At 41.3% G+C, this 13352-nt stretch overlaps 1 protein-coding gene across 2 annotated transcripts; it reads left to right on the top strand.

Annotated features, from left to right (window-relative positions):
• Window positions 1–37: 37 nt before the first annotated feature.
• LOC133408741 (E3 SUMO-protein ligase ZBED1-like) lies at window positions 38–5152 on the top strand. 2 transcript variants are annotated; one of them, XM_061687927.1, is made up of 2 exons: window positions 38–263; window positions 3327–5152. In XM_061687927.1, exons 1-2 carry the CDS (start codon window positions 52–54, stop codon window positions 4984–4986), a joined length of 1872 nt encoding a protein of 623 aa, XP_061543911.1. In that variant the 5' UTR covers window positions 38–51; the 3' UTR covers window positions 4987–5152. The 2 variants fall into 2 exon arrangements, with proteins under 2 accessions (XP_061543911.1, XP_061543920.1); XM_061687936.1 differs by lacking the exon at window positions 38–263 and adding an exon at window positions 1215–1296.
• The last annotated feature ends 8200 nt before the right edge of the window (window positions 5153–13352 follow it).

Raw genomic sequence — 13352 nt, 5'->3', positions numbered from 1 at the left:
TGTTATTGTGGACGCACACACCACTCCGGCGTGTTGAGGTAAGGCGACAAGATGGCGGAGTCTCAGGAGGAAACAGTTCGTAAAAGGCAGCGAATGTCCAAGGTTTGGGATCATTTCATACTTAAAAAAGAAGATAGAAAAGTGCAATGTGTCTACTGCAACGTAGACCTTGCGTACCACAACAGCACGACTGTGATGATGCAACATCTGATCCGAAAGCATCCCGTTAGCGTTAGCTCAACAAGCATTGCCTCTGACACAAGGTAACGAAAAAAATCTACGTTAGCTCATTCATTGTAGCTTACTACCGATAGGTCGAACGTATGTTGTTTGTAAGCGGCTGTCGCCTGATGTCGTTGTGACTAGATGTCATGTTAACATACGTAAAGTTGTAAACTAATTACAGGTATGTTACTAAAATTTTCTAAATAACTACACTAAAATAGACTGTCATTGGATAGAGGAATTTTACATGAGTGGAATAAAAATGAGCCCTAGTTTGTAAGGATCGGAAAAAGATTAAGGATTTTATGCCATATTTTATGTCGGAAATTTGCTATTATTTTCTGCCCAGAAATCATTAGGAAATGTGAGAGCGAAGCCTTGACTCTTTGGTAGAAAGATGCCCGGATGTTTCTTACTAGTTGATGTTTTTCAAAGGCGTTGTCCACTCTAGGCTTCTGAGTTTCTCATTTTGATGATCAAACTGAGAACCCCGTTATCGTCAGAATTGGGGCTGCATGACATTGGGGAAAAAAATGACATTGCTATTTTTTTTAACCTGCGATATATATTGCAATTTGAAATAATAGAGGATCAGTGTTGGGAAACTTCATTTTCTACGCAAACTAATTCAAAGTTCAGTTGATCGTTCCAAAAGTGAACTCGTTCAGTTCATCGTCATAATTAAACATTTTGAGCTAAGTTCAGTGATTCAAAAACAAACTAGTCCGTAGTTGTTTTTTTCCAATATTTTGTTGATGGGCTATTACCCTCAAAATACTGGCATTTCATTTCCCCCATGTTGCCACCCATTCAGTCCACACAAGTAGCCAGCACCAGCTTAAACCCTACAATCTAAAACACATGAGGAAAAACTTTTTTTTTTTAAATTATTATTCTTTGTATTTATTTAGGCGGCACGGTGGACGACTGGTCAGAGGGTCAGCCTCACAGTTCTAAGGACCGGGGTTCAATACCCGGCCCCGTCTGTGTGGAGTTTGCATGTTCTCCCCGTGCCTGCGTGGGTTTTCTCCGGGCACTCCGGTTTCCTCCCACATCCCAAAAACATGCATGGTAGGTTAATTGAAAAACTCTCTAAATTGCTCGTAGGTGTGAATGTGAGTGCGAATGGTTGTTTGTTTGTATGTGCCCTGCGATTGGCTGGCAACCAGTTCAGGGTGTACCCCGCCTCCTGCCCGATGATAGCTGGGATAGGCTCCAGCATGCGACCCGAGTGAGGAGAAGCGGCTCAGAAAATGGATGAATGGAATATTTATTTAAATGAGGAATAAAAACAAAAACAGGACTTTTGTCTTTAATGAGCAAACAAAAACACGCAACACATGACAGGAACGATGGTGAAAGGACATTGATAACTTTCCATTCCTCGCAGTTCTGGCTGATTATATTAACAAAAAAAATAATCTCGTTTCTGTGTATACACACACACACACACAAGTACACACACACCTTTCTTACTCTTAGGTTATCACCACACCATACTGTATGCCTACTCCAGACATTGTTAACTGAGTCACTGCCAGCTGTTTTCAAAGCAGATCCCTTTTGAAAATATCACATATTGCTTGATTAACGTTTCCGGTCGTCATTGCTGAGGGGACCTTGAGGCAAGCTTCTAGGCCAACAGCATTATCATTCTAAGTCATATACGCATTCTGATTATGTCACGTCTCAATAATAAGCTTCATGTTTGATCTAAAGGTTATATTTACACCATAGAAACTGTTGTAACGACACACTATCTGGAAAAAAACTCAAGTTAGTCAAAGGAAAACTTTACTGAAAGCAGGGGATAGTAAGTACATGGGGCTTTGGTTGTTGTTGACATTCACGGTCAATCGCCTTAATCAGTTCTTTACGCCTGCACAATATTATTGAAAAAGCTCTGGAATGGAGGAAGCCGAAAACAATCTTCCAAAGTAAAACGCGTGTGCTGCGTCACATTACGCGGCCACGACGGGGCAAAAGAATGAAGGAGTTGCTCCGGCTCCTGCGGGAAACCAGGTGCAGCGAGTCGCCCCTCAGCAAGCTGAGGAACTGGCAAGTGTGTCCGGTGTTGCTGGTGCAAGGAGACGGGCATCCATGTCCACCACTACTATGGTTCCCGTGGACCAGAAATCCCACATGCTGACCTGAGTCGGCTGGTTCATGGTCAGTAGCATTCCAAACTAGTTGACATGTTCATCCATCACCTCTCAAAATAACCTTTGCCTTTTACTACAGTTTACATTTCTTGTCTCTGTTCGACCGATTAGAGCAGCCATCCATCCATCCATCCAATTTCTGAGCCGCTTCTCCTCACTAGGGTCACGGGCGTGCTGGAGCCTATCCCAGCTGTCATCGGGCAGGAGGCGGGGTACACCCTGAACTGGTTGCCAGACAATTGCAGGGCACATAGAAACAAACAACCATTCGCACTCACAGTCATGCCTACGGGCAATTTAGAGTCTCCAATTAATGCATGTTTTTGGGATGTGGGAGGAAACCGAAGTGCCCGGAGAAAACCCACGCAGGCACAGGGAGAACATGCAAACTCCACACAGGCGGGGCCGGGGATTGAACCCGGGTCCTCAGAACTGTGAGGCTGACGCTCTAACCAGTCGTCCACAGTGCCGCCTAGAGCAGCCATAAAGAGCCCAATTGTTCACCATTGTTTTTGGCACAATAGTAACAACTACTGACTATTAGCCTCAGTTATTTCTATGCATTGAAAATCAGTCAACCACACAAAATCTATTGTTTGTTTACAAAGGCATCCCCTCAGACATGGCGGCCGTTGCACATGGCACCAATAGGTGGCGTCACACTCAAGTCTCCTATTGACGAATACAGTATATTCCTCCTTGGTCGTGAATGGTTGGATTCAACTGGACAAATATAAACGTCCACGGCAGTGAATGCGTTAATAGATTATTTGGTAGTGATGTTTAATGCTGAAAATGCCCAATTCTATATTATGATGTTTACTTTGAAGTGAGTATAGGGCTAGTTGACTAATCAACTTCAACCTTATTTCTTATTTTGTCCCCGGAGGGCAAATGACATCTGTTATGCATATTAATAAAATACAATTTTTCCCCCAGCACATCACAGCGGCCCATAGACGGCGTTGTTCGCCCAACTCCATCATGCACTGTTGAAGAAGCTGACTTGCTAACAGAGAGCATTTTGAAAATGCTGGTCACTGATATGCACCCATTGTCCATGGTGGAGGACAAGGGATTTAAAAAGATGATTTCAGCTTTCAACCCGAACTACAGCATGCCATCAAGACTTCATTTCACAAGTCTAATGGAGATGAAGCACCAACAAATAACAGAGAAATTGAAAACTGTCCTTCAGGACATGGAGTGTGTTGCATTGACCATTGACATCTGGACTAGTGATGCCACAGAGGGTTATCTCAGGGTGGCCTGTCACTTCCTGGGGGAAGATTGGGAGATGAAGTCCTTCTCTCTAACAGCAATGCCCCTCAAAGAGAGTCACACAGCTGCCAATATTGCAGATTGGCTGGAGGAGACAACTGACAAATTTCATATTCCATTCCCTAAGGTGAAGGCAGTTATCCATAATAATGGGGCCGATGTGGTGGCAGCAGCAGTCATTTTGAAGGAAAGGCATGGCTGGGCTTCTGTGAGGTGCTCCGGGCACACACTGAATTTAGTTGTACAGAGCACACTTACAAACTGTAAAACCATTGCCAATTGTGTGGCTTCTGCGAGAACCCTGGTTGAACACATCAAGAAGAGTGAACTGGCCTGTACCAAACTTAGAGAGAAGCAGCAACAAATGGGAATGCCAACAATAATGTTGATTCGGGATGCAAGTACGAGGTGGAACAGCACGTATCGCATGTTGTCCAGGCTCCTTGGACAAAGATGGCCCGTGACTGCAGCGCTTTCTGATCCTGCAGTCAATTCAAGTGCCGAACACCACCACCCGGATCTAAAGCCAGAGCATTGGAACCTCAGTGAGGAGCTGACTCGGGTCCTTGGGCCATTTGAAAGAGTAACAGAGTTTCTGCATGGGGAACAATACGTTACTCTCTCTGCTCTTCCACAGCTAGTCCACAACCTAAAGAAAGTCACACTGAGTTCAACATTTGAAACTGCCTCAGTAACTGCATTCCAGGCTCAAGTGGCAGAACAGATCACAGAGAGTTGGCAAGAACTGTTTTTATTTCAACCTGAAGCTCCGAACACTGTCGTCCTGGCTGCTGCCTTGGACCCAAGGTTTAGAAAACTGAAGTTCTTGCCTGCTGAAGATGTGTTTAAGGTCCAAAGTACAATTCAATCCATGGCACTAGCTGTTAAAAAGGAAGAAAGGTGGTTAAATGAAAGCGGAAATGAAGCCACCACCACATTAGAAGGCCATTCAGCTCCCAAAAAAGATGGCTCATTCGTCAACAGTATACTGGATTCGTCATCAGACTCCAACACCAGTGATGAGGAGGGTGAGGATGAGCAGCTAAGTCAAGCGGTGCAGAAGGAAGTCTTTCTGTATTTTGGAGAACATCCTCTCTCCAAGAAGGAGAATCCATTGCCGTGGTGGAAAACAAATGCAGCACGATATCCGACCCTGGCAAAGCTGGCAAAGTCTTTTTTGGGTATCCCAGCAACAATGACACCATCAGAGCGTTTGTTCTCTGCTACTGGGAACATTGTCTCAAAGCGCAAGGCCAGTCTTAGTTCTGAGCATCTTGATATGTTGACTTTTCTCCATTGTAATCGTATGCTCTTGTAAAAGCTTGCAGTTGCACAGAAATGCATCAAGAAAAAACACACTCTTGTCTCGCTCTCACACAAACATACACATGCTCACAGCCCCTAACTACCTCATCTAGGTACCTTTGGAAGTTGGTTTTGTGATTACAGCTACTAAGCCCAAATGGCATGGAATTTAATTTGTATACTTGTCTCTATTGTTATTTTTGTACACTTTTTTTTGTTCATTCATGCAGGAAATGCGCAAAAGGGCAAGTTGCAACTAATAGGCTGTTTTGGAGCCAAGAACTGGAATAAATACCGGTAGGTTTTTTTCAGGATTAAACCAAATTGATTAGTCTATTTAACAGGCCTGTCTTTTCCGTAATGCATTTTTTTGGTGCTGTTTAGAAACGCAAAATCATTTTTTGTCAGAATACTCGATTAATCAATCAGATATTTGGTGGACTACTCAAGCCCATTCATCAGCTTGGCGGCATATTAGCCACTTTTAAAGGACCAGTCTGGGAATGAGACATTTTCTCACAGGTCTTTCCAATTTGGTTGGTCGGGTTGTCTTGAGTACCGTAATTTCTCGTGTATAATGCGCACCCATGTATAATGCGCACCCCCAAAGTTGACCTAAAAATTCTGGAAAACCCTCCTCCCTATGTATAATGCATTTGTACAATGCATGATTTTGCTTTTACCCATATGACCCAAACATGAAGTATTATCTGTAGTTTGTTAGTTTTTTTTCAAAGAATTATTCTGAAGTTAAGCACTTTATTTGAACACACAATACCTTATTTTTTATTTACTTGCTCTAATTTTGAAATTCACAGCCCTACTTTTATTTTGTAAATGAGAAACCACACAGTTGTGCTCATATGTTTAATTAACCAGGCAGAATTTGTAAGATGTGTACAATTATTTTAAGAAAGCATGAAGGACAAGGCGAAAGACATTTAATTTTATTATAATGGGATTAAAATTAAACTACCAAACATTTTAGAAAAGCATTATCATTAAACAAAACATAACCATAAAGAAATTAATGATGGTTGTTGTTCAGTCAGTCGTATTTTAAAAAAACTAAACAATATTTCACAAATTTTGCCTGGGTATGTAAATTTATGAGCAAAATTGTACATATGCAGTCATATGTACCCCTGTCATATTGTAATGAAAGTGTAGTCTACACCTTTTTCATAACCTCTAGATGGCAGCATACATTTATAAAATGTGAGTCTTTTTCATTTTCTCCTACACCTATGTATAATGCACACTATTGACATTTGACCATTTTTGGGGTAAGAAAATGCACATTATACATGAGAAATAATGATAATTTAGCAAAAACGTAATGGCTAGCCTACTAGTTTACGTCAGGTTCAAAAGAGCATGTCTATGCCATTAATCCGAGCAACAGGAAAGTCAATGAATTGGTGTGTTCATTGACTATGTCTGGCTTTCCACAACATCAGTTTTTGAATCTACTTACCTGTTCAATTGTAAATTACTGCCAGTGTTCAGTCTCTCTTCCAGGCAGCTAGGCTCACGTAACATCTTCTTTTCCACTGACACTTGACACATTCAAGGTAGAGCAATAGAGAAAAAGGCTAAAATCATCAGTCAAGACTGTTTTCTCAATCGCTCTGCCTTGGTCAAATGACAGGTAAGGTTTGTTTACTCGTGCCATTGCCACGCAAAAGTAAACTTACTGTATGCACGATAGGGTGAAAATGTCTATACTGTACGCTAGTAACAGGGGTGTTCAAACTATGGCCGGCGTGCCATTTGCACCCCACTCTTTTTGTTTTATTTTAGCAGCCCGCGGTACATTTTCAAATTCACAGTTGGCACGGCCTGTGACATCTCGCGCTTCCCTTGTTTTCCACCAATCACGTCATTCGGTAAGCCGTAAGACCACCTGTGTGGTGTACTGCATTTTGACGCTAGTTTTTTCCTTTACGCAACTTTGACGTTTTAAATATTATTGTGGGTGTCAAAACATTTCATCAAGTGCGACACACTGACTACTACTAATATTTATAGATTCTTAGGATTTGGGGGGAAAAAAAACATGTTAAACTACATAGTAACTAATTTTCTTTTCATAAATGCATCGATGAATGGTAATTAAGTCACAGCAGCACGGTGTCCTAGTGGTTAGTCCTCTGAAGTCTGAGGTTCAAATCTGTATGGTTGGTTGGCCTTTCTATGTGGATTTTGCATGTTCTCCCCATGGTTGCGTGGGTTTTCTCTCGGTAACTTGGCTTCACATTCCAAAAACATGTATGTTAGGTCAATTGAACACTAAATTGTCGTCGTACGGGGATGTGAGTGTGACTTATTATTGTCTATACGTGCCCAGTTATTGGTTGGCGACCCGTTCAGTGTGTACCCTCGCCTCAAGTCAGCAGCTATTTAACCCTGCTGTTGAATATAATAAAAATATCAAATTATATGTAATTTTATCTGAGCAGGATAAATTGTATACAGTTAAAGAACAGTAAAAAAATATTTATTGCTGCTCTCTCGTTCGATGATATTTCAAGTCTCGGGATGCTCAGACGTTTTTCAGTTAACGCTCATTAGAATCATCTTATTTGCCAAGTATGTCCAAAAAACACACAAGGAATTTGTCTCCGGTAGTTGGAGCCGCTCTAGTACGACAACAGACAGTCAATTGACAGAACACTTTTGAGACATAAAGACATTGAGAAAAACAGTCACTGAGCAATAAAGGGTTGCTAGTTATCTGGTAATGCCGGTACAATTACTTTTTTTTTTTTTTTTGACAATTGTGCAAAAAGATGCAGAGTCCTCTAGCACTTAGAGCAGTTTGACTAATATAGCAATAGTCCGGTGCAATGATTATTGTGCAAAGGGCGCCGAGACTTCAAGGAATGTATGCAGTTTAAAGTGACTAGTAGCGCCATAATCTGGGACAATGTTGATTGTGCAAATGTTGCACATACTCCTCGGTCAGTGTGCAAGTGGTGCAGATGCTACTCTGGCATGAGTGGCCAGTATTGGTCAACAACAGATATGCAAATAGTGCAGCGTGGCGAGGCAACTACAGTGAGTGCACGAGTAATGTATAATTGGCCCGACAGAAATGTGACAACAAACTCTAGACAAAAAAAATTGGCAGCATGTTGGAATGGAATGGTAGGTAAGCTGTTTAAAAAGTTGATTGCAAGAGGGAAGAAGCTACCTGAGGGAATCATTAAAAGCATTAAAGGTTTAACATGAGCATTGGGTCCTAGTACAATGCAAGAGATTGCCGAGGGGGAACGTCACATTACAGCACCTGTTTAACGTTTAATGGGTTAAAAAAGAAATTCCATTTACCGTTCGTGTCACTCAACGTCACTTCCGGTCCCGTGCCCCTTTGATCCTGGTGGAGCCGTGTAGAGCTGCGTGCATGTGTACGTTTGGAGAAATGGTGGCAGAGACCTTAAGTAACTCAATGAAGTCTCTTAAAGCAGGACCTTTTGAGAGAATAACATACAAGCAGAAGCTCAATGTTAAAGAGCAACTACCTGAGCATTAAAATCAAGCAGAAGTCAAAAGACTTGAGGGAGTGAATACACGAGGTATTTATCTCTGAGCTGGTTGAGCGACTGGGCTGGGCTAAGGGCATGCAGCAAGACAAATGCTCTGTTTTGTTTCCCCTGCTTGCTTTTCCAAAATCAGGATGTGATTACGCATGGACAACAAGAGGTATGCTGCATTGAAAACACTGCTGAAAAGGCAAAAAAATAGGAAAAGTCACTGCATCTTGTCATGTTTTGGAAAATAAACATTGCTTGCCATCTTGACAAAGACCAAAGATTAGGCATTCGTAACCCCTATAAGTAGGTTTACAAAAACAGGCACATCCTATCTAAAACAACAAGTGTTCTGTATTGCATTTAAGGTTGCACTGCATGGCCATGACTGCGAGGGCTTGGAAAATCCTATTTTTGAAGGATTGGTGGATTTTATGGCATCACTGGATACAATTCTGCGTGAGCACCTGCAGGCTGCCATTGTGTTTAAGGGAACATTGACGACTGTAGAGAATGACTGCATGCTGTCAGATTTGAGAGAGTGCATCACTGAAGAAATAAGAAATGCAGATTTTGTTGCCATTCAGGCTGTTGAAACACTGGACATTTCCATGTCAGCTGGTGATTGACAAAGCCATCATGTCCAAGAGAGTTTCTTTATTTAGTTCATCCCTCTCCAAAGTGCCACGGGTTCTTCTTGAAACTGTTCCGTTTCATCATGCCTCATGTGGACATTCTCTGCAGCCAGCTACAGAAGCGGACCATCGACTCTGTCGTTGTTCAGGGAATTACACAGCAGTTCAGACAATATACAAAAGATCAGGTAAATACATGTTTATGTTGTGCTGTTTAATATTATTGGCGTGTTAATCCCTGTGATGGCTGGATGACTTTATTTTATTTTTTAAACCTGGAAACTAAAGCTAAATTATTTTCTTCTGTTTCTGTTCAGAGATTTCCTCCCTACTGTCTGTGGAGAACACAGTGGCGGTGTATCTTAGCAGGCCAAGAAATGTTGCACACTGGGCCCAGGTGATCTTCAGAGGATAGCTACAGAGGTGAGATAGAATGTAAATGTGTAGTGAAAGTCTTTACGATGCATTTAATCATTGTAGTGCTATATTGCAACAAAGTGGGGAACAATGCTCTTTAATGATAGATAACAGTGCCACCGGAAAGTATTCACACCCTTTCACTTTTTCCACATTTTGCTGTTACAGACTTATTCTAAAGCTGATTTGAGTATAGTTTTCTTTAAAAAAAAAAAAAAAAAAAATCGACATAAAATATCCCATAATGACAAAGTAAAAACATATTTTCAGACAATTGTGCAAATTTCTTGAAAATGTAAACATAATAGGTACATAAGTATTCACACCCTTGGCTTAATATTTTGCTGAAGCACCTTTGGCAGCAATCACAGCCTCAAGTCTTCTTGGGTATCTCTCGACGAGCTTAGCACACCTGTTTTGGGGCATTTTCTCCCATTCTTCTCAAGGTCAGGCAGGTTGGATGGGCAGCGTCCGTGGACAGACATTTTTAGGTGTTTCCAGAGATGTTCGAGTGGATTGAAGTCCGGGCTCTGGCTGTGCCTTTTAGTGAGAAGTGGTTTCTGTCTGGCCACTCTATCATAAAGGCCTGATTGGTTGATTTCGTTAGCAATGGTTGACCTTCTGGATGGTTCTATCTCCGCAAGGGAACACTGGAGCTCCGCCTTAGTGACCAAAGGGTTCTTGTTCACATCTCTGACCAAGGCCCTTCTTCCCCGGTTGCTCAGGTTGGTTGGACGGCCAGATCTAGGAAGGGTCCCGGTGGTTCCAAAGTTCTTCCATTTCAGCATAATCAAGACCACAATGCTTTGGGGACCTTCAATGCTGCTGAAATTATTTTGTAACCTTCCCCAGATTTGTGCCTTTACACAATCCAGTCTCGGAGGTCTGCAGACAATTCCTTAAACTTCATTGCTTGGTTTCTGCTCTGAAATGTACTGCCAACTATGAGACCTGATATAGACAGGTGTGTGCCATTCCTAATGATGTTCAATCAACTGAATTTACCACAGCTGATTCCATTCAAGTTGTAGAAGCATCTCAAGGATCATCACTGGAAATCAGATGCACCTGAGGTTAAGTTGGAGTGTCATAGCAAAGGGTGAGAATACTTATGTACCTATTATGTTTGAATGTTTACTTTCTTTTTATAAATGTACACAAATACCAGATTTTTTTTTTTTACTTTTAAGGAACCTTAAATTTAATCGAATCTAAACATTTGTGTTGCTAGTTGGTCTTGGGTAAGTAATAGATATAGCCATCCTTCCATTTTCTGTCCTGCTTATCCTCACTAGGGTGGCACGTGTTCTGACGCCTTAATAAATATATTTTAATTATATTACAGCAGTATTTATACAATTAGTGCAAGAGGGAATTATATTGACAGTGATACATCCAGCATACATATATATATTTGATATGCATAGTATGTATGTTAACCTGTTTTCATACGCTATAATGAACACATCCGTAACTGAATTGCTATTTATGTTGCTGTTTTTGTATTCATTTTTTAGGTTTGTGACACAATCGTGACCCATGCAAGTGATACTCTGCTATGGACAGCTAGATTGCAGGAGTACATCAGCCAGTTTCTTGGAGCAGCACTGAACAGTACCATTGAGGCTTACCCATTGCTGAACAAGAACAGGCTGAAAACTGAACTGGCTCTAATATACAGTAATGATGAGTCCAGGAACTATAGTGGTGTTGTGGCTCTGGACCAGCTTTTAAAGGAGAACAATCTTAAAGACATCATCTCAGAAACAATGGCCCTGCTAAAGATCGTCATCACTACTTTGATGACCACAGCTGAATCTGAGAGGTGTTTCTCAATACTGAAAAAAATCAAGACCTTCCTCATGAACACAATGTCACAGGATCGTTTCAATACACTGGCCATGCTCTTGAGAAGAATCTTGTCCAAAAAAAAAAAAAAAAAAAAAAAACCTGACTTTAACCCTAGTCATTGAGAAATGTGCCTCTCTCAAGGGAAGAAGGGTAAAATGTATGTTAAAAAAAAATAGAACACTACACGATGCCATCAGACCTCTGAACAAATGACATCACAATCTGTGAACCACGTGCAATTTTTTTTTTTTCCCGTTATCCTGCTCACTTGAATATTTGTACAATATATATATATAACCCGCAATACTTGAATAGTAGACTCGAATACTTTACACATTATATGGATATTTTCTGCACTGGCTAAACTATTACTACTGCCAAAGTCAAATACACTGTCCTTTTTTAAAATGGTCATTGTTTTTAAATTGGTTCTTACGTCAATATTTCTTTGGTTATTTAAAATTTGTACTATTTCAATATTTTGTAAACGAGTGAGACTAGCAAAGTTAGAATTCCAGTGCTACTGTTTTTACTGTCCAAATTATTTATATATATCCATCCATTTTCTGAGCCGCTTCTCCTCACTAGGGTCGCGGGCGTGCTGGAGCCTATCCCAGCTATCATCGGGCAGGAGGCGGGGTACACCCTGAACTGGTGGCCAGCCAATCGCAGGGCACATATAAACAAACAACCATTCGCACTCACATTCACACCTACGGGCAATTTAGAGTCTTCAATTAATGCATGTTTTTGGGATGTGGGAGGAAACCGGAGTGCCCGGAGAAAACCCATGCAGGCAGGGGGAGAACATGCAAACTCCACACAGGCGGGGCCGGGATTGAACCCCGGTCCTCAGAACTGTGAGGCAGACGGTCATTCATACATACATACATACAGACACACACAGACTCACACAGTGGGTATGGAAAGTATTCAGACCCCCTTAAATTTGTCACTTTGTTATATTGCAGCCATTTGCTAAAATAATTTGTTCATTTTTCCCCTCATTAATGTAAACACAGCACCCCATATTGACAGAAAAAAAAAACGGAATTGTTGAAATTTTTGCAATTTACTAAAAAAGAAAAATGTAAATATCTCACAGCCATAAGTATTCAGACCCTTTGCTCAGTATTTAGTAGAAGCACCCTTTTGAGCTAATACAGCCATAAGTCTTTTTGGGAATGATGCAGTTTTTCACACCTGGATTTGGGGATCGTCTGCCATTCCTCCTTGCAAATCCTCTCCAGTTCTGTCAGGTTGGATGGTGAACGTTGGTGGACAGCCATTTTCAGGTCTCTCCAGAAATGCTCAATTGGGTTTAAGTCTGGAGCTCAGCCGCATTGATCTTTGGGTTCTTCTTTACCTCGCTTACCAAGGCTCTTCTCCCACCATTGATCAGTTTGGCCGGACGACCAGCTCGAGAAAGGGTTGTGGTCGTCCCAATCGTCTTCCATTTAAGGATTATGGAGGCCAATGTGCTCTTAGGAACCTTCAGTGCAGCAGAATTTTTTTTGTAACCTTGGCCAGATCTGTGCCTTGCCACAATTCTCTCTGAGCTCTTCAGGCACTTCCTTTGACCTCATGATTCTCATTTACTCTGACATGCACTGTGACCTGTAAGGTCTTATATAGACAGGTGTGTGGCTTTCCTAATCATGTCCAATCAGTATAATCAAACACAGCTGGATTCCAATGACGGTGTAGAACCATCTCAAGGATGTGCAAGAGAAATGGACAACACCAGAGTTAAATATATGTGTCACATCAAAGCGTCTGAATACTTGTGGCTGTGTGATATTTGTTTTTCTTTTTTAATAAATCTGCAAACATTTGAACAATTCTGTTTTGTTTTGCTGTCAATATGGGGTGCTGTGTGTACATTAATGAGGGACAAAAATGAACAAATGATTTTAGCAAATGGCTGCAATAACCCAAGTGAT

Source organism: Phycodurus eques, chromosome 1, assembly GCF_024500275.1.
Source record: "Phycodurus eques isolate BA_2022a chromosome 1, UOR_Pequ_1.1, whole genome shotgun sequence".
NCBI classification, from domain to species: domain Eukaryota; kingdom Metazoa; phylum Chordata; class Actinopteri; order Syngnathiformes; family Syngnathidae; genus Phycodurus; species Phycodurus eques.
Note: the sequence above shows the minus strand (reverse complement) of the source record. Positions and strands in the feature narration are given on the sequence as shown.

Coding starts and splice junctions, on each gene's coding strand:
- LOC133408741 (XM_061687927.1), top strand. CDS start 52: ATGGCGGAGTCTCAGGAGGAAACAGTTCGTAAAAGGCAGCGAATGTCC. Junction 264..3,326: donor AGCATTGCCTCTGACACAAG/GTAACGAAAAAA, acceptor TTTTTCCCCCAG/CACATCACAGCGGCCCATAG.